General features: G+C 24.6%; 1 protein-coding gene across 1 annotated transcript; it reads left to right on the top strand.

Annotated features, from left to right (window-relative positions):
- The first annotated feature begins 785 nt into the window (after nucleotides 1–785).
- Nucleotides 786–17,806, top strand: LOC145850016 (uncharacterized). Its single transcript, XM_082955152.1, has 6 exons — nucleotides 786–831; nucleotides 1,809–1,954; nucleotides 4,124–4,276; nucleotides 8,532–8,624; nucleotides 12,147–12,286; nucleotides 17,287–17,806. The coding sequence occupies exons 1-6, from the start codon at nucleotides 822–824 to the stop codon at nucleotides 17,366–17,368; spliced, it is 624 nt and encodes a 207-aa protein (XP_082811278.1). The 5' UTR covers nucleotides 786–821; the 3' UTR covers nucleotides 17,369–17,806.
- Nucleotides 17,807–21,921: the final 4,115 nt, after the last annotated feature.

Genomic DNA, 21,921 nt, shown 5'->3' with positions numbered 1-21,921 from the left:
ATAATACAGCACTATTTTATTATCTTTTCTTTAAATTTTAGCTTTAATGTTTAACAAAATAAACCATGGTTTTTTTGAAGTTTGAAAAAATTAAAATGAAACAGATTTAAAATAATTCTTAATTTCTGCAGGGTTGCTACAAAATTTAGAATCGTGGAAAAAAAAAACTAGATTTTGATAATTTAGGCTAAAAAAACCTGGAAATTCTTATTTCAGAAATGCAAAAAAGATAGATAAAATAAATATAATTCCCATATATTTTATAAATTACTTTACATTTTATAAATTGAACAGCTAAATAAAAAGCTTTAAGCTATTTTACACTTATACATTTTGAAAATGGTTATAAACTGGATATATAATATTGATTTTTTTCAATAGATACTTGAGTAAAAATAATTACCTATCTAATAAGGTTTTTATAACTTGACATAATTATCTTTATTCTACATTTGGAATCAGTTACTTTTAAATTTATGTAAGTTAAATGTATTTTGGAAGTATTTTGTTTTCCTTTTTTTGCAGTTTTATATAATTCTGGTAATATTTTTGAAATACTAAGTTGCATTATCCAAGATTATTTAAAACTTTTAACACTAGTCTCATTCTTATTTAGTAATTGTTAAGATTTAACACTATATTTAAATTTTAATACTATTACTAAGTTGATTATTTGCTTTTAGTGCATTGACAGAATAGTTTTTTTGTTAGATAATCTACATTTATTTATTGAGTTGATAACTATGTTAGCACTGACTAATTGTAAAACAAGTATTTTTTTTCAGACTTGTATTAAATTCACTCCATATTAATCTACAAAAATGAGTGCCCGTAAGTCTCACTGTTTTTATTTATATAAATTAAAAATAGTCATAAGTATAAATGACTTGAATAAATAAAGCAAATAAATTTATTGTTGTATAGGTAATATAGTGTTACAAATACAAAACAAACCTTCTTATCTTAAATAAAAATCTTGTTCATAAAAAATTAATTTTTAAACTACATTTTTTTGTGTAATTTTCACTATCTATAGTTCTGATTGTTGCTGCTAATTTAAAATTGAAGTTTGTGAAAGTTTAAAATGCATACTTCAAGCCCGTTATAGATGTTTCACTCAAAGCTCATATTTATTATCAAAAATGATTAAAAGTGTAAATGATAACTAAATTAATATTAATCATGTTTAGCACTTAAGAACACTAAACATGTAAAGTAATTTACTAAATGTTTATTCTTATTTTATAATGTTAAATCAATTATGATGTAGTTTAAAAATAAACTGAAATATCTATCTATTTATTATATAACAATTATACCAAAAAAAGTCTTATATACAATATGTGTTTAATAATTTTAGCTGCATAAAACTAGAACAATTTTAATACTTTGGCGATGAGAAATTTAGTAGAATAAATGTAAAAAAAAGATATCCAGAGCTAAGCTCAATAAAATAATAATTTTTTTTGTAAGTTAAATACTTGTTCTTATTTTTTTCATTAAATAACATCAGGCTTTATAATTGCCATTTAAGTTTTTATTTCCATTTCTAATTTATTGCTGTTGATCTTAAAGCTAATATTTTGGAAAGTTTAAAATGCACACTTAAAAATTTATATTACTATAATTACAACATGTCACCTTAAACATATTTTAATTATATCTCCAACAAGAATATTTATAGTAGAGTTTGAAACTGATAATAATAAGTTTTAAATCTTTGATTTGCTCAGCTTAAGTTGTTGATTGAATAACAATTTTTCATTTTTATTTATTTTTATTATTTTTGTTATTATTTTTATATACAGCTGAAGAAACCACCCCAGCAGCTGCCCAGCAACCCGAAGCTCCAGTTGAAGAGGAACCCGTTGCCATGGAAACGGAAGAGACCCCCGCACCAGCCGCACCCCAACAACAACAGGAAGAAGCTGCACCTGAACCTGCAGCCACTCAGGTTTTATTTGATTTAAATATTGTAATGTATTGAGATAGCTAAAAATATTTAAATAATTAGAAAGTGGTTAATTTGATTTAATGCCATTGTTTATAGTAAATAAATTATAATGGTCTGTATGTTGTGTAAAAGAGTAAGAACTAAAAGATTGACTAAAAAATAACATGTAAAAGTTTTAAATCACAATTATTAATTATTAAATTTTTATTGTTTTTCATTCCAACCAAATGGATTATTATAATGCATCTGTAAACATTTATTAACTTAATTAATAAGTTAAGTGTTTTTTCTTGTTTCTTATAATAGAAGTACATAAGAGATCCGCGGGAGCGATTTAAACAAGTGAGAACCATAAGATCAAGTAAAAAAATGCACGACTACTCTGAACTTTCAGATGACGAAGACAATGAATCTGTAAATAAAAATATTTATTTATCACTGAATTTTTGTATACCTTTCAAAACTTCCACTTGAAATAATTTCATTTTCTCTTAATAATATTTATTTAGTTATCCACTTAATATTATTTGTTTAAATATCCACTTTCAATTAAGATGGAATAGACTAAACAAAAACTTTTTGTTTAAATTTTCACAATATAGTTATTTAAATACCCACTTAAGTAAGTAAATAGAAAAATATTTATATATTTCACTTCATAATATTTCCAATCACTTTCATCCTTTGTTTTTTAAATGTCCACTGAAAGTTGCAGACCAATAGGAAAAAAAAGTCAGTTATATCACTGAAAAAAAGTCATTAGTTAATTTTTTTATTGAAATTAACACCTGTTTTTTTATTCACTTTAATAACATAGGGGGTGTCCAACAATTTTTTTTTCAAAAATTAATTTTGGCTTTTATATGAAAGCTTTAAGTACAAGCTACAAGCTAGTTTTTATAGAATTTAAAAATATAAATTAATTTTTGAGATATTTTATTTCTTGTAAAAAGTGTCCGATACAAACGTATAGACCTCAAATATTTTGGGGTCAATTTTCTCAGAAATTTTAAAAGTCACTAAAAATCTATCTCCTCTTTCATTTTTCGAGCAATCTTCTTCAAATTTTCAGGGAATCTGTCTTATATTATTAGAAATTAAAATTTCTAATATTATGAGGTAAAAATAATTGTAGGTAAAAATGTTACTTATGAATTTTAATAATAAAAAAAAATATTTATTGACAAAAAGTTTTTAACTTAAAATTTCAATGACCAATTAAACGTATTTTTTTTACTGTATAAATATTAGACTTTGAAAGTTTGAAGAACATTGCTTAAAAAATGTAGGAGGAGATAGATTTTTTGTAAAGTAGTATTTTTTTTTTGTTTGAGTTTTCCCTTCCCATATGGAACCTATTATGCGGCCTGACTATGGCAGGTCATGTTTCAAATAATAATTCCAATCATTTTAATGGTAAAAAGCAACTTGAAGCCTAGTAGAAAATATAAACAAGATCAATTTGTAAAAAGCATGACTTACCCCTATATGGCCTTAAATACTATAATATATTGAGATAGCTGAAAATATTGAAATAAAAAAAACAATTGTGGTTAATTTATTTAAATGATATAACAGCATTGAGATTGTTAAAAATTTTTACATCAAACAAATATTTTCAATAACTACTTTGAGGTTTGTTGGGTTATTTTTTGATTACCCCATATTGAAAAGTTATTTTTTAATAAACCCAACATTTAGTCCACATATAGTCTAATAAAAAAAGAATTTTAACATGTTCAGTAGTAAAATTTCGGTTTGACACAAAAACTTTATCATATAGATAAAAAATTTTTGTTATCACCAAAATATTTTTTATTAAAAAACTCACTTTAAGTAGCTTTACAGTATCTTTTCAATCTATTTATACTATTTAACAATGTTTCTTACCTTAAATTTAACTTTTAACTAAAAATAAACCTAAAAATGTGTACCTTTAAAAACCTGAAAGAAATATGAAAAACCTAGAAAAAATTTTGAAAAAGCAAGCGGCAACCCTGTAAATAGAGCCTTGATATTATTTAACATTCATAACAAATTAGTTTTGTCATAAAAGCTAAAATAAAAAATAATTGAAACTGATATGGGCGAAAAGTATAAAAAATAATTTTTATAATAGACTGCAAATTCTTATCATATGTAAATAAACAAATAAAATCAATCCTACAGGCTGCAGAGAAGCCTGCTGAAGATGCACCACCAGCAGAAGAACCGGCCAATAAGAAGGAAGAAGCAGTTTCCGCCCCAGTGGTTTCGAGCGATCAGCCAATGGAAGCGCCACAAGTTTCAGCCGGTGCCAACGAGGTTCAGAATGAAGTTAATGTGAGTTTAAATATTTTATATTGTTGTATTATGAGGCTAATGTGAACTTAAACTTTAATATATGTATTTAATTTTAAGAGTATATATTCAATATTTAAGCAAATGTGAGTAGGAATGTGTTTGATGATATATGTAGGTAAAAGTATCTAGTAGAGTATTTCGAAAAAACTAGTGGCAACCCTGTAAGTATGTTTTTCTAGGAGTATAAGTATTTATTAATATGCAGATACATTAGAGTTTATTGTTTTATATTGGTGCATATGAGATTCAAAATGAACTAAATGTTAGTTATAATATTAGGAAAATGTATTTTATTTAGAAATGTGTGTATGTATAAGTTTTATTAATGTTTTTTAAAATATCAAAATTTATATTGGTGCTAATAAATATAATTTAAAACATTTAATAGAAGTTTGAAGATGTATACATGTTTCATTAAAGTTTTATAAGCCTAGTTTTCTAACCTTGTAAAGTATTGCTTTAGTTTAAGTTTTTGATATTAACTAAAACTTGATGGCCGGATAAAACAATAAAAGAAATTAAGTATACTTATTTTATGCTCATCTATATTCTTACAAAAAGCTTAATAATTATTCATAATAGTTGTACTAAATAAATTTTAGAATCAAGTTATATCATCGGTCACATAATTATAATTGTAAAAACTCAATTGAAAAGTTTTAAAATATGTAAGTTTTTGTTATGCTACTTAAATATTTTTTTCTTGTTTTTTTTTTAACACTAGAAAGTTAAAAGAAAGAAAAGGACATCAAATTTCTCAAGATGAATTCTGTAAAAATATTTATAATTGTAGTTAACATATCTTTTATTATGTGATTTCCTTATCCAATCTGTTAAGTTTATTGAAATAATGGACCATTATGTATAGCTAATGATAGATTTCAAATTTCTGATGTGAATATTGTTTGAGTTACAAACTAAAAGGATAATTTATTTTGAATATTATTTTAATTCAAAAATATATCAAATAAGATGCAGATTACAGCAATTAGTCCCATTTATAAGTTTAGTAAGTTATGTGTTGAGTCATTCCAATATGAGAAAAATTTTAATCATAATGATTAATTATAGGGGGTTAAATATTTTTATTCCCACAAAATAGTTGCACAAAAAATCAACATATAATGTTTCTGAAGTATTTTAATATTAGATAACTATATATGCATTTTCTTGTTTCTTCAAATAGAAGTACGGAAGAGATTCCGCTGGTTGGTTAAAAAAAGCGAGAGCAATAAGATCAAGTAAAAAAATGCACAATTACAACGAAGAGACAGATGATGAATCAGTAAATAATATTTAATTATCACTGAATTTTTATATACCTTTCAAATTTTCCATTTAAAATTATTCCTTTTTCACTTCATATTATTTATTTAATTATCCACATAAACACTATTTATTTAAATAGCCTCATTCAGTTAAGATGGTATAGACTACACAAAAAATATCTGTTTATTTTTACACAATGTAGTTAATTAAATACCCACTTCAGTGAATAAATCAATAGATTTATTTATTTTACTTAATAATATTTCTATCACTTTCATTTTATTTTCTTGTTTGATTGTCCACTTTAAGTTGAAGACCAATGAAAAAATTATCTGTCATGTCACTGAAAATAAGTTGTAAGTTAAATTTCTTTTAATTAAATTGAACTTGAAAACTTACGAACATTTAATTATCTACTTACATTTTAAGGCCATAGGGGGGGGGGTAGACCATGTTTTTTACAAGTTGATCTTATTTTATACAGTTTTTACTAAGCTTCAAGATGCTTTTTACCGTTTTTAAAAATTCGAATTAGTTTTTGAGATATGACCGGCCAAAGTCGGGCCGCATAACAGGTTCCTTATGGGGAAGGAAAACTAAAACGGCGAAAAAAGACTAATGCATTCAAAATCTATCTCCTCCTTCATTTTTTAAGCAATCTTCTTCAAACTTTCACAGTCTATTCTTTATACAATAACAAAAAAACGTTATTTGTGACTTTAAAAAATTTCAAGTAAAAATACCTTTTTTTTGTAAAAAAAAATTTTTTTTGATGAAAATTCACTTTTTTTTTTAATTTTTGTCATAAAATTACAAAAAAAAGGTATTTTTACTTGAAATTTTTTAAAGTCACAAATAACGTTTTTTTGTTATTGTATAAAGAATAGACTGTGAAAGTTTGAAGAAGATTGCTTAAAAAATGAAGGAGGAGATAGATTTTGAATGCATTAGTCTTTTTTCGCCGTTTTAGTTTTCCTTCCCCATAAGGAACCTGTTATGCGGCCCGACTTTGGCCGGTCATATCTCAAAAACTAATTCGAATTTTTAAAAACGGTAAAAAGCATCTTGAAGCTTAGTAAAAACTGTATAAAATAAGATCAACTTGTAAAAAACATGGTCTACCCCCCCCTATGGCCTTAATACTTATTAAATTTCCACTTTAAAATATTTGTAAAGTTTTGAAATGAAAAAAAAATCTATTTCGTTGTCACTAAAAATAAATCAATAATATAAATTTTTGCTTGAAACTTACACTTGTTTTTAACTCACTTAAATTATATGTATATTTCAATACTAACTTTCAGTGGAGAAACCCAATGAAAGAATTTGTCAAACTTGTCAACTATTCATCCGATTCAGTAATTGAAAAATATATTTATTCAATCACTTTATAGTATATATTTAAACATCTTCTGTTAATTTTGAGACACAAATTTATATATATTTTTTCGGCTTGTTTTATACCATTGTATATGTTGCTTCTATATAAATATATATGCTTATTTGTATGTTTTATAAGTCAATGCCTTCCTCAAAAAATATAGAGTCGAATGGCTTGCATTAAGACTTATTTGTTAATGACAATATATTTTTAATTACTTGTTAAAAGCTTATATTAAGATCAAGAAAAAAAACTTGCTCTCAAAAATATTCACTATGCTTGCTTTTATATTTATTTATTATATTTTGGCTTACATTTGAATTACTTTATATTGTACGCACTGCAATTTTATGTTCAGTTTGCTTATTTTTTCCTATTAATTGTTATTTTTAAATTGAGTATTTATTATGATCTTGTTTAAGCTACATAATGCATGTAAATAAAAAGATTGAGTTGCATGAAATAAAATTAAACTCATTAAACTGTTTAGTATTTTGTTTAACTTGAAGAGGTCACAATTTTTTGTCACCGAAACCCGGTTTTGAATAAAATACTTAATTTGCACATCTTTATTTAATATATTTTGTTAAAAAATTTAATAGTAATGTAAAATGATGTAATGGTAATTAAATGGTAAGGTATAAATTGATAAAATATTTAATACTTTTTAGGTGTGGCTAAATTTTTAAGGGCATAGAGGGGGGGGGGGTAAACACCCTTTTTTGATTTTTGATCTTATTTTATATAGTTTTTACTAAGCTACAAGATGCTTTTTACAGATTTAAAAAATTCATAAATTTTTTTGAGATATAGCCGGTCAAAGTCGGAGGCAACAATAGGATCCTTATGGGAGGCGCAAACTAAAACGGCAAATAACTATAAATCACTAAAAATCTATCTTCTCCTACGTTTTTTGAGATAACTACCTCAAATTTTCAGGAAATGTTCCTTGATATATTTAAAAAGTTCTGTCGGAACAGAATTTAAAAAATTTAAAAATAAAAATTTTATAATATAAAAACAAAAAAAAACTGTTTTTTTTGTTTATTTTTTATATAAAATTTTTATTTTTTATTTTTTTCAAAATTCCTTCCGACAGAATTTTCTAAATATATCAAGGAACATTTCCTAAAAATTTGAGGTAGTTATCTCAAAAAACGTGGGAGAAGATAGATTTTTAGTAAAATAGTCTATTTTTGCCGTTTTAGTTTGCGCCTCCCATAAGGAACCTATTGTTGGCTCTGACTTTGACCGGCTATATCTCAAAAATTATTTTGAATTTTTAAAATTTGTAAAAAGCATCTTAAAGCTTAGTAAAAACTATATAAAATAAGATGAAAAACCAAAAAAGGGTGTTTACCCCCCCTATGCCCTTAATTAGAATGCTCATTATTACTTAGTTGAACTTAGTTAAGCATTTCCATAGCTGCGTATGAATTCAAAGTTTATTTATTTAAATAATAACAACACAATTCTATATAGTCAGGCTTGGCATGCTCAAGTAATATTTAAAATGTTGGTAATGTAGGGGATACATAAATAATGAAAGTTTTCAAATTAATAAATTTAAAAACACTATTTAAGGCTCAAGAAGAAGGAAAACCTGATGAAGAGAAACCAGCGGAGGTAAAAGATCAGGAAATGACCCCAGCAGAAGCACCAAGCCAGCAAGCTCAAGTAAGATTTACTAATATTAAACTAATAAAATAAAGTATGTGTTAGTATGTTCATAATAAATAATTTACTTAAGCTCCATCCCAGCAAGCTTAAGTAAGATTTACTAATATTAAACTAATAAAATAAAATATGTGTTAATATAGTATTTATGGTAATAGTTGGTTCCTAATAGTTGTTCATAATAAATAATTTAATGAAGCTCCATCTCAGCAAGCTCAAGTAAGTAACAGTTTTATGTCATAAATATTAGGTATGTGTTAATATGTTCATAATAAATGGTCACTGCTAAAGCTTCATCTCAGCAAGTATAGCTTAGATATAATAAATTTATTATAATTAGTTAAGTAGTATACATGTATTCATAATCAGTAATGAAAAACGGTTTTTGCCTTCTCAAAGTCAATAAGTTCAATTTTTCTAACATTTATAATTGATATACTATAAGAAAATTCAAAAAATATATTTTAATTAAATAATGTACATATTTAATAACAAATACAAATTATTATGTCACAAAAAGATAAAATAAACGTACATTATATATAGCTATCAATAAGAAATGGTCCCTGTTGAAGTTCTACCACATATTTCAAGTTCGATTAAGATCTTTATAATGTATAAAAGTAACCTTTTAAAATTAGAAACTTTTGTTCATATTGTTATTTACCTTTAACTTATGTTCATGTAGTTTTGATTGAAACCATCAGAAGTGAAAACCTTACCATGGTTAATGTATTGCCATTTTCGAATGGCTTATTGTCCAAAAATAGAGCCATTATAAATAAAGCTTGTGAGTATAACTAGGGTATACTTTTTGCAAGTAGTTCATCAAAAATGTTAACATGAAGATTTAATTCAAAAAAGCACAAATTACACTAAAGCAAAAAAAAAATTGAAGGCTACTATACTGTACCATACGTCACATATTGAATATAAGTACATAACTGTTTTTACAAAGTCATAGATATGTTTTGTGATTAATAACAAATAAGTTGGTAATTTATTTTTATCTTATGTAATTAATTACATAATAAATATTTTTTATTCAAAAATACATGATTTTATGCATAAAACATAAGCCACTTAAAACTTGAGTTGAGTATTTACAAGTGGTTTTAAGTATTTATAATCTACTATTTAATCTATACGTACTTTCATTTACTATTGTTAAAATTTACCTTATATTTCACTACAACAAGTGTTCATAATCTACTATGTAATCTGTTCCTACTTTCATTTAATGCATTGGATAATCTAGTTTAATCTCTAACAAATTATTAATTAAGCAAACATTAATTTATTTTTACTTTTTAAGTTTTGGTTACTTTTATATACCACGATATACTGAAAATTAACTATCAAGTAATTTACAAGCTTGTAATTATTTAATCAGCTGTATTTATAACTTGCCTTAATATTTATGCAGTGTCTTGGTTATAGGCTATATAAATATATTACTAAAATGTTTTAATGTTTATTAACCTGGCCAAGAATTAATATCAATTATTTTGTTTTTAAAATTTATAAAGTCTAAAATTATACAAAATCAAATTTGCTAAGGTCGGCTAAGTAATTCAAAAAAAACTATAAAAACATTGTTTGTGAGTAAAATAAAACATGTTTATATAACTGTTATCAACCACATAAAAACGTGCTAAAATTTTGTAAATCATAAAGTTCACTATGCAAATTCAATGAGTGTTTGCACTTAAAAAGCACTTGGGAATTATTTTGACTACCTATAGAATTTTGTAGTTCTACATAAGTTTTTGTGTAATCAAAATAATAGCTTAAACAGTCGAATTTCCAATAGCTGTATATACCAAGTTATGAAAATTAAATTGGTTTCTGTATTTTTAAGATAGTGTTTAAAGCATACTAATTAATTGAAAAATTTATTTAAGGACTTAAAAATATTTTTTTCAAAGATAACATAAACCAGACAAATACTTTAAAAGCAAATTTAATTATCTAAAACAAATACCAGATTTGTTTGTTTTATTTCATATTTAAATATATCTTTTAACCATTATTAATAACACAATACTTTCTAAGAAACAAACTTAGAAAAAATAGTTTCATATACCAGAATCTCATTATCTTAACAACAAATACAAATTATTCATTTGTTCTAGTTTTTTAACATCCTATAAATTTTCTACTCTGTAAAAACAAAGGAAGAAACAATAGTCAAAATAAGTTGTATTTACATAAATTAAAACCTTACAACTAAACTGTAGTGATATAAATTATTTCACAATAGTTTAAAACCTCAACTAATGCACTAAATCCCTATTAACAGTTTAACATTTTATAGCTAAAAAAGCTATTCAGTTAAGTAGCGGTTAATTAATTCACTTAATTTGTATTTCTAGCAATTCGACCACCATTTAAGCTTTTATTACATTTATTTTTTTTATATGTACTAACGTATTTTTATTTATTGTCATTCATCCACATAGGAAGTAGCATTTGTTGAAATATTTTCAGTCGTATAACCTACAAATTACAATACTTAAACCACTTTTTCAATCATGGAAATTAATTTCTTCAGTCATGATAACTCCTTTAACTAGCACTTATTACACAAAGTAGATCGAACACAATAATTAACTTCTATTTAAGCTAATTATTATATGGTTGTTAGTCTTACTAAGTATGATTGATCGATATACTAAAATGTAAAGAGCTTGTATAAAATTAAAATAAATTTAGTATACTTGAAAATTTATAGGTCGTAATTTTTTGCAACCAAAACCTGGTAGTAAATTAATATTAATTTGCACAATTTTATTTTATTAAAAAATTTTCAATCATGTAATTTATAATCTTTTAAAAACTCAAATTTTTCCAGGTCAAAAAAAAAAAGCATTAACTATTTGAAATATATAATATTTACATAAAATAAACGGTGTAACTAAATTAAAATATAATTTTTTAGGCAGTAGTAGAGACATCAAAAAAAGCAAATAAGGATTACATTTTCTTACGGGTTAATATGTTTATCTAGGCATTATAAATTATGTTTATTATTTATTTATCCTCCTTCTTTATATACAACAACACTTTGCAAAGTATTATTTATTGTAAATATTATTTGTAGTCCTTAATTAATTTTAATATCCATCTACTGACAGTAGCAGTAAAAAGAACAATCTTGTTTTCTAAAATATAAGTAAAAATAAAACAAAAGACATATTTATTTAATTAATTAAATATTGATTATTTCCAGGCAGTAGCAGTTCAGGAGAAAGAACCTCCTTGTATTATTATTATTTAAATATGATTAAAATTAAATGGTACATTTAATTACTGCCAAGGCACTAGCTGCCAAGAGTACTATATACTAACAAGAAGTTAAATAACTTATTTAAAGAAATCATATATCTTCAATAATATACTGTTGCAAAATATTATTTTACAATTAAAAGCAACAAAGAAGCAATCAAGGAGAAAAAACCACCTTCTTTACTAATATTTGATTAGAAATAAAATAAGATATGTAATTATTATTATTTTCAGGCGGTAGCAGTCCAGGAGAAAGAGCAACCTGCAGCCCAGAAACCGACAGTTGAGCTCCAAGGACTCCCAACCAGAGCTTACTTGGACCAGACCGTGGTCCCAGTACTTTTGGGTGGAATGTCAACTCTTGCTAAAGAAAGGTGAGTATAATTAATACATTTTATGGGTAGTTTATAATTAGAAGAAAATGTAAGATTAGTATGTGTATGGGTAGTTTGTTATGAGTGTTGTTGTATGGGTAACTTATTTGGACCAGACCGTGGTACCAGTACTGTTGGGTGGCATGTCAACTTTTGCTAAGGAGAGGTAATAATAATTGCATGGGTAGTTTGTTATGGGTAACTTATTATGGGTGTTGTTATATAAGGGTAAGTTGTTTGGATCAAATTATAGTACCTTTATTGTTTGGTGGTATGAGTAAAGCCAGGTAAGTAATTATTTTATAATGGGTAAACATGACTTGTAGCTGTATAGGTAGTAAGAGTAATTGTTTTTTAATTGGTATTGTTGTATATGGGTAGCTTATTTGTACCAAACTGTAGTACTTTTGGGTGGAATGTCAAGCCTTGCTAAAGAAAAGTGAGATTTAGTAATTGTATAAGTGGTGTTATATAGGTTATTTGTCATAAGTAATATGTTGTATGGGTAGTTTGTTATGGCTGCTATATAAGTAGCTTATTTGGACCAGACCGTAATACCAGTACTGTTGGGTGGCATGAGTAGCCTTGCTAAGGAGAGGTAAGTATGACTTGTAATTGTATAGGTAGTAAGAGTATTGTTTTTTGATTGGTATTATATGTGGGTAGCTTATTATGGGTATTTGATATATGGATAGCTTATTTGGATCAGATTGTAGTTTCTGTTTTATTGGGTGGTGTAAGTACATTGGCTAAATAAATGTTGGTATGCCTATTATTAAGCAGTTGTATTAAAGTTATGGATGTAATGTTACTATTACATAAGGGGTAGTTGATTATAAGGGGCCGTCACATACATGGATGGCTTATTATCAGTGTACTTAATGAATATATCATAACTAAATTGGGTGCATGTGCATTTGTGGCTTTTATCCCATATGTGTTAGTTTTGTTCAGCGTTAAGTGGTCACTTATCTATTAAAGGTGTTTTTTTTTAATTTATCTATTATGAATCAATCTTCTAGTGTTTTTCCTATATTATTTTGAATACATTGCTAAAGCTAGAGTATTCTATCTAAGTACTTGCTTTAGCTGAAAAGTTTGTACTGTAAGGTAATTTTAACCCAAGTGATAAAGTTTTGTGAGGGTTTACTTTAAACTTAAATAAAGTATACTTAAAATAATTAGTTAAAATTTTTTTCTAGATTTTCAGTTTAAATATTTTAAAGCTTGTTTGATTAAAAGACCACCTTTTATAATGAAATGAACATCCAAATATAAAAAATCATACTTAAATTTAGTGCTTGAAGTTCTTACATATTGCTTCTTGCAATATGCTTTGCATTGCAACAAATTACTTGAAGGATTATCAATTAATTATAAATTCAGTTCACAGTTCAAGCCAGTATGAAATAATAAACCACAAGTATATATAATTCCCATGATACTCTACAAATCTGTGTGTGGTTTTTAAAACTACTTTTAATATGGTTATTTAACACCTATATTTTTCTTAAAAAATACTTGAAAATATAAAATATAGTAAATTTGTCTTTTAAAGTTGATTACTTAAATCTGTTTTTTATTTGGTATTGAACATAGGTTATTTTTGTTTTAAGTTGAGTGAACTTCTTATAATTAAAATTAAATTAGACATGTATTAAATGTTTGAACTGTTGTGTATCTTGACAATTTATTGGCTTCATATTAGAAAAGCATTTAATTTAAAGTCTGGTCATATTTATTTTCCACTTGGTTAATAGACGAGTTTATTTTGTTGTTAAATGTAAACTATGTCGTTTAAATAAAATAGTTTTAAACATGCATATTATATTTGTGCTTTTATGAATGCAAAGTTAAATGCCCACTGAAATTTATGTTAGTGTTGAAAAAAAAACTCTTCGGTTTATAAAAAAGTTGTATAAGTGAAAATTATTAACCAGAATATTACTGTGCAGTTATAAAAGTAAGCTATTCAAACAAATTTGTTTAACAAGTAAACAACAGTAAATCTTTATACAAAATATTAGGTTTAAAATGTTTTGATTAATTCAATTTGTACTGTTGTACATAATAGTTAATTAAAATGTTTAAATTATTTTTTATTGTTAGTAAATAAGATTAAAAGTATTTTCTCCAATACATTATCTATTACTTCACAGTGTATAGATTAGTATTAATATGATTATTTAATTTCTTTTGTAAAGTATTCTAAATCAAAATGCATGGTTAAACTAAATTAAAAAACCAAGGAATAATGTAAAAAGATTTCAGATTAGAAGAGATTAGTATTGTATTTTATTGTTTTATAATTTTTTTTTAATCTCAATAACAAAAATATCTACATACTTAAAAAGTAATAAGCTATGAACAAGAGAGTATTACATGCATTGACTAATGAAATATAAATAATGATAGAGAACTTTTCTCAATATCTGTTTTTTGTAGTTTTGCCAAAAATTAATTGTAATGGTTTCCTTATTATTAAGATCTAAATATAAGTTATTTAATATACCTTATTATGTTAGTTCTAAAAATTTTTTTTTAAGCTGAACTTTAAAAATTTTGAGTTGATAGATTTTGTTTTAACACAAAAGTAAAGTTTTAGAAAAAATGGACTAGAATATTTTCATTAATTTTTAACTAATATTCAAAACTAAGGGATTTATTAAAAGCTCCATGTTTATGTAGCATACTTTAAAAAATAATGTTCAGTCGGTTGTATTCAACAAATAAAAAGAACTTGTTTACTTCAAAGGTGTAAGATATTATGACTAATTCATAAATTAATCTAACTCATGAAAGTTTTATGAAGCTCAGAAAATAAAAGTTAAAATAGTTTATTATTTAAACATTTTCATAAACCATATAAATAAAAACATATTTGCATGCTAAATACCTGATTAAGTTAAAGAAAATTTTTGGTTATGCTAATGTCACGTTTTTTAAGGTCTATGATACTCGTCATAGTTATATTGTGATTAGAATTGTAAAAAAAAAAATAAATGTCATGTTTTTTCTTAACCTGAGTAATAAAACTTTAAGTAAGCAATTAAAGTTTTCTATTTTAAGTTATAAGTTTTGTTTATAAAAACAAGAAAGTATTTTTAAAATTCCTAAAAAGTTTTTTTTTGAAATAAACAATCGTTTTTAAAATATAACTATCAAAATAATTTTAAACAAAAAGCATAATTACATTGTAATTAAAAATGTAAACAAAGCATTAATTATCTTCAGTGTTTGATTTTAAATTAAATTGTTAGGAGTAAAAGGTGATTTTTATACATTATAAGTTATTTTCAAGTTAATAATTAGAACCGTTATTTAAAATAAGGGAATATTTTCAAATGTCATATTTATATTTAAAAAACATGAATTTTGATTCCAACATAAGGTTTTAAAACATAATTTTCAAAGTAACTTAAAGCTTTTTTATATAATAAATATATTTATTTTTGTATAGATCTGTTGATATTTAATTGTTATAATTGTATAAAACAAAATAAATTAATCCGGCTCATTGAAATATGATATAAAGTTTTATTGGTAAAATTATGTAAGCGGAAGTTTAAGTTTTAATTTTCATATACTATAGCTGTATTGGTAATTAAAGGATATACAAGTATATAAATAATATAATAAGTAGTACGCTTATTAATGAAAAAGTTGATAGTTAAAAGAAAAGTTTCAGTTGTAGTTCTATGTACTAGAAATATACCGATAGTAAAATTTTATATATGTAATAAGATGAGATAAGGAATTAGTACTTAAACATTTAAATTTAAATAGGAATTAAAAAGTCTAATTAATCGAAAGATATATAAAGTTTTATTGATAGTTTTGTTAAAGTTGTTTGGTCATAATGTAAAAATCGCATTAAAATGAGATTTTAGTTGTTGTTTTTTAAAGTTAAATTTCCTTCTTAATTTTTTGTTATGGACGAAAACAACTCATGCTAATCAAGTTTTATTTTAGAATTTCATGAAACCTGCCTTAAAAAAGAAAAAAATACAAATGTTTATAAATGTTTTAAAATAAAGTTAATTGGTTATAGTGTAAAAACCCCAAGAAAAAAAACGTTTATATTACCACAAAAAATGACAACATTTCTTACTTAAATTTCATTATGACTAAAGAGGAACTCAAGCTAATATTATAATTCTTATGATGTTTCATAAAACATGCTAAATCAACCAGTTAAAATGTATTATAAAAATATTTTATTCAAATATTTACTTACAATGTTTGTACTGTTCATACATTCTTATTTTGCTTTGTTATTTTTACTTTGTGGCTAGCAACTGTTTTGTTTGCAGTTGGATGAAAAGTGTTTTTGTTATGTAGACCATACAATTAATAATTTTATTCTGTACAATTGATATTTTAGACAAAACACTTTCCCACATAATACTTACCCATATAAAAACTTAAATAATGTTAAATTATGATAAATATAGATAACTGTTAAATTTAATAAGCCACCAAACCCAGTAAAATTTTTTGCTGCTTTTCTTCTGAAATATAAAAACTTCCAAATAAATAAAAATCTAATAAATAAGTTTAAAAACTGTTCAGCGTAACCAAATTAAATTATTAGTTTTTATATATTTTTCTATTTGATTAAGATTAAGTTATTCAAACAGACCACCAAATCCAAATATTTCTTAAATAGATAACTAAGTAATTAAATTAGTAAATTTGAAAATAACTAATTATTACAAAGTTAAATATTTTATTTTGTTAACAGGCTATCAAATCCAATTGAATTTCTCGCTGCTTATCTTTTAAAAATTCTTAATAAGTAGTATTATAAATGAATTAAAAAGTATATAAGTATTATTAAAGTTAATTCTTAATAAAAATTATAACAGGCCACCAAACCCGATTAAATTTCTTTTCTAATCTTAAAAAAGAAAAAAAAACTTACTAATAAGTAGTATAATAAATAAGATTAAAAGTATAAAAGTATTATCAATTTTAATTTTTATTAAATATTTAAACAGGCCACCAAACCCGATTGAATTTCTTGCTGCCTACCTTCTCAAAAACAAAAACGAATTCCAGTCTCCAGGTTGCAAAAATTAGAAAATTATCAACAAAATTAGTTGAAAAATTATCAAGTTAACTTCAGTACCGAAAATGTTTTGTGATTTTAGTAGTGCTACATCTTTTTAACAGATGAATTTATTAAATAATTTTTAAAAAGCTATAAACAAGTTAATTAGTTAATTTATATTTATAGGGTTAGAATTTTGAAGTAAAATTTAAATAGTTCTATACCTTTTGCAAACGGTTATTTTTCATTTTTTAGAAATGATCTGTTAATTTTTTTCTATTAAAAAAAAGTTGTAGTTGCTATGAAAATTTTCAAAATATTGAAAGTACTCTTTTTTCGTTCTGCACAAAAAACTTCTTTTTTGTTGAAATTGTTTCTGGTAAAAATTTTTCGACTTATTATTTAAGTATGAAGCTATAACTTCAGTTAAGCGTTTTCTATGTTGTTTAATAAAATTTACACATTCGTTTGATTTTGTTTTTATTTTTTCAATTTATATATTAGTTTGTTTATATTTTTATGCAAGATTCAGGGTTGCCAAAAAATTGGAATCTTGTAATAATCTGGAAATTGAGAAATTTTGAAAAAAACCTGGAATTTGAACAGAATGCATTAAAGAACATGGTATTTTATACTATTTTTACATGTTAAGCAGTAAAATTGTAATTTGCTCGAAAATTTTACTCTATAGAAGATATTTTATTGTCCTCAAAGTTTTTTTTAATTAAAAAAACATTTATTAAGGTTTACCTTTTTTTTTGGTGTAGGATTAGTCCAGTAGCAATAAAATAGAAAATATAAATTATGTTATTTGTAATAAAATTAACCAAAATTGTAATAAGCTAACCTGATTTTATTACAATACGTATTAAATGTTATTTGTTTTAGTCCAAGTAACATAATTAAAAATTAATTAAATGAAAGTCATTATAATACCTCATGTTATAATTTATGAGTCCAATTTATTTGTAATAATTATATAAACAGTACATTCAATTTGTACAGGAATAAATAAACAGATTTAAATTATATGTTATGAAGTTACTGAAAAATTTCCATTAATTGAATAACTACTTTATTTAAATATAATATAAATGTAGCGGCTCGATAGGAACGTTAAGGTGTTACCCCTAGTATTTACTGAGTCAGCATCTAACTTTTAAGCTTTTATAAAAATATTTATACACATATCCCTAACCCACCTTACCCAAACATATAAAATAAGTTTAAATAACTTTGTTTCTTGTTTATCAACCAGTTGGTAGGTACAATTTTTCCAAGCACGCCCCGAATCAAGCAGAAACAAATCAGCTGTTTGAAGATTTGTACGAGAATATCGAAGAGGAAGGAAATAATGTTGTACCTGAACTTATTCCTGTAGATACTGAATCTACTCATGAAAAAACTGATTCTGTGCCTGAATTATTTACTCCTGAAACTTCTACTGAGAAACCTGGTCCTGCTACTCAAGAAGAACCTGAATCCACTGAAGAATCTGATATTTATGTCTCAAGCCAACAGCTGAAAAAGTTGTATGGTAACACTCAAGAGGAAAGAAACAAAGTTTTACCTCTACCTACTGCTCAAGTTTCTGAATCATCTGAAACTTCTATTGAACAACCTGAATCTGTTCAAGAAAATCCTGAAACTTCTATTGAACAACCTGAATTTGTTCTGGAAAATCCTGAAAGTTCAGTTGAAAAACCTGAAGCTTCTTCTGTAAATTCTACTGATTATCCTGATTCTGTTATTCCGAACAAAGAACAAAGAAACCAATTGGTAGGAAGTTTGTTCAGATATATTGAGGAGAAAAAAGATAGCATTGTATTTTCCTCTCCTGGGATTCCATCTTCTACTGACAGTCCTGATTCTTTATCTGTAGTTGCTGAAAATTCTACTCAGGACAAATCTGATTCCAGGACCGTTGAGAACCAAGAATCTGAGGGTCCTGAACCTACTTCAGAAAAACCTGAATCTACTACAGAAACTGATGTTCCTTCTACTGAAAATCCCGACTCGTCTACTACCTAAAACCTAAATCTACTTCTTCTGAGAACCCTGAGTCTGAAAAAAAAGAGTTTGATCAGGATGATTTGATTTTGTGCTAAAAGTTTTGAGTTGCCACTTTTACCAGTGTAATATGCTAATATAAGTATTTAAAAAAAATCAATTTATTAAGTTGTTTAAGCGGTAGTTATTTCGTTTGTCAAACAGTTGAATGCCATTTTAGATTGTTAAACATATTTAAATTTTAGATTGATAATATTCATTGGGATGGCTTGATAAAAATTTATAAATAAAACTCCCAAAGTTAGTTGAACTGATAAAAAAAAGTTAAGGTGAATTTATTAAATTTAATATCCTAACACAATTGTAAAACTTAAAAAAAAAATACTCTGTTTATTTTTGAAGAATTACTTGGTTGATTTTGTATATTGATGTTTTTTGCAGTTTTTGGTGCTTTAAGTTAAATAAACTAAGTTGTGATGCTTGTATTTGTTAAACTTTTTAATTAATGTATAAGATTAATACATATTTGTTAAGAGAAACTGTGTGACTAAGTTTTTAGGTAGTCTGCCACAATTATATACAAATTTAAATAAACCCAACGAATGATTAATAAACTAATAGTTTTGAATAGCAAATATTTTGAAAATGTTCGTTTATTTTAGAAATACATCAATATTTATATCTTTAAAATAAAAAAAAGTTCAAAAAATAATGTCCCTCATAAATCAAAGACCAACTAGTAAGTAATAAATACTTAAAATTAAATTCGAGCATTGTAGGTTAAACTGAAATAAAAAACCATATTTTAATGATAATTTGTATTTAAGAAAATGTCCATACTGCCATATTGATAAAACTAAATCATATTGATAAGCAATTATTTATGTATAAAAACAAATCTGTAAAAGCAAATTAGACCAGTTTTTTTCTGGAAATTTAATAACGTTTAGAAACTGAAAAGTTGTAAGCTAAACAATTAAAAATCTTTCTAAAATTGTTACATGTAAACTATTATGAAAAGCTGTTGTTTATAAAGTTATAACACTTGTTCAATTGAGTAATTCTTAAACACTGAAATGTCTTGAGCAGTAAAACAAGTAAGCAAGGTTTTGCGTTAGTATAAGTAGAATTGATATTTAAATAGTAAACGATTATGTTCTATAGACCAAAATTTTTGGAGTAGTAAGACTGACTTAAATTTAAAATAGTTGAGAAGATATATAAACATCGCTAGAACGACTTAATCGATCTTTTATGTTACATAAAAGTTATAAAGTAGTAAGATATTTCTTAAAAATGTTGCACATAAGTATTTAAAAAAAAAAAATTAATCCTATACTACTTATGAAGACTTTCAATTGAAGAGATACTTTATATAGTTAAAGTCTAAAAATAGTTTTTCTAATAAGAATTCCGATAGTGATTACAGATAAGACATTATATTGTCCAGGATAAATCAATGAAAAACCTAAATACAAGTTGATAGTCAATTTAAAAAGAAATACTTCCATTCACATTCAAGTTTTAAAAACGGAATTAGTATTACTAAAACTTGACTAAATTTAACTCAATAATATTTTTCCTACAGTTGTTATATTTATTTTTTTGTAGAAGTTAGGTTCTAGGCTTTTTTATATACCTTAATATGTGCTGTTCTACACAAACTTTTTATTTCACCATATTGGAAAATGTATGTTTTAAAAAGCATCTTACTTGACTTGAGTAATTATATATATATATAAATATAAAAACTGTATAGCTATTTAGTTTTTGTAGGATATGTTTCTAAACAATTTAAAAAAAATGTTGCTGCTATTAGATGTTACAGTTTCTAAAAAAACCTTTATTTCCAATTTGTTGAAACTTTTTTTATTCCTTTTTAAAAGTTTTTCCTGTAAAATAAGTTTAACTTAAAAAAATAACTTACACAAAAGAACTTATTTCATCAAAATTAAGTCAAAATTAAGCAAAAAAATCATACTCACAATTTTTTCAAGTAGTTTATAGGTAATTGAAAATTTTTTGTGAATAATGTCATTACTACTGAAACTAATTTATACTTTGTAAAAGTAAATTTTTTGTACGATGTTATTGTATAGCTATAAATACTAAAATTAAAATAAAATTTATCACCTATACTATAAGTCAATTATTGCTATTAATAAACTAGATATATTATATTGCAACACTGTAATAGTTAACAAAAAACTAATTAAACAATTTTTTTAATTGATTAAGTTTAAAGCGTCTGAGTTCAAAAAATTACTAAGAAATAAAGTAATAAAAAATTCCTTATGTAAATTGATCTATATTTTATAGTTAAAAACTACAATCATAACTTTATTTTACTCTTGCAAATATGTTTTGCTCCAAGTAGCAAATACTATATTTTCTTATACTGCTATTTATATTTGCCTCACTAAAAACATCTATAAATGAAAAAATTGCGAAAGTCTACAGTAGTCATGTTTTATCATGATAAATCGTTTGTAGATTGTGTTTGTAGTTTCAAGTTTTTCGGTTGTTATTGACTGATGAGTCCTAACAAAAACGAAACCAGTCTCAGTCTACT

The sequence above is a fragment of the Thalia democratica genome, chromosome 2, assembly GCF_965202585.1.
Source record: "Thalia democratica chromosome 2, ktThaDemo2.hap1.1, whole genome shotgun sequence".
Classification (NCBI taxonomy): domain Eukaryota; kingdom Metazoa; phylum Chordata; class Thaliacea; order Salpida; family Salpidae; genus Thalia; species Thalia democratica.
Note: the sequence above shows the minus strand (reverse complement) of the source record. Positions and strands in the feature narration are given on the sequence as shown.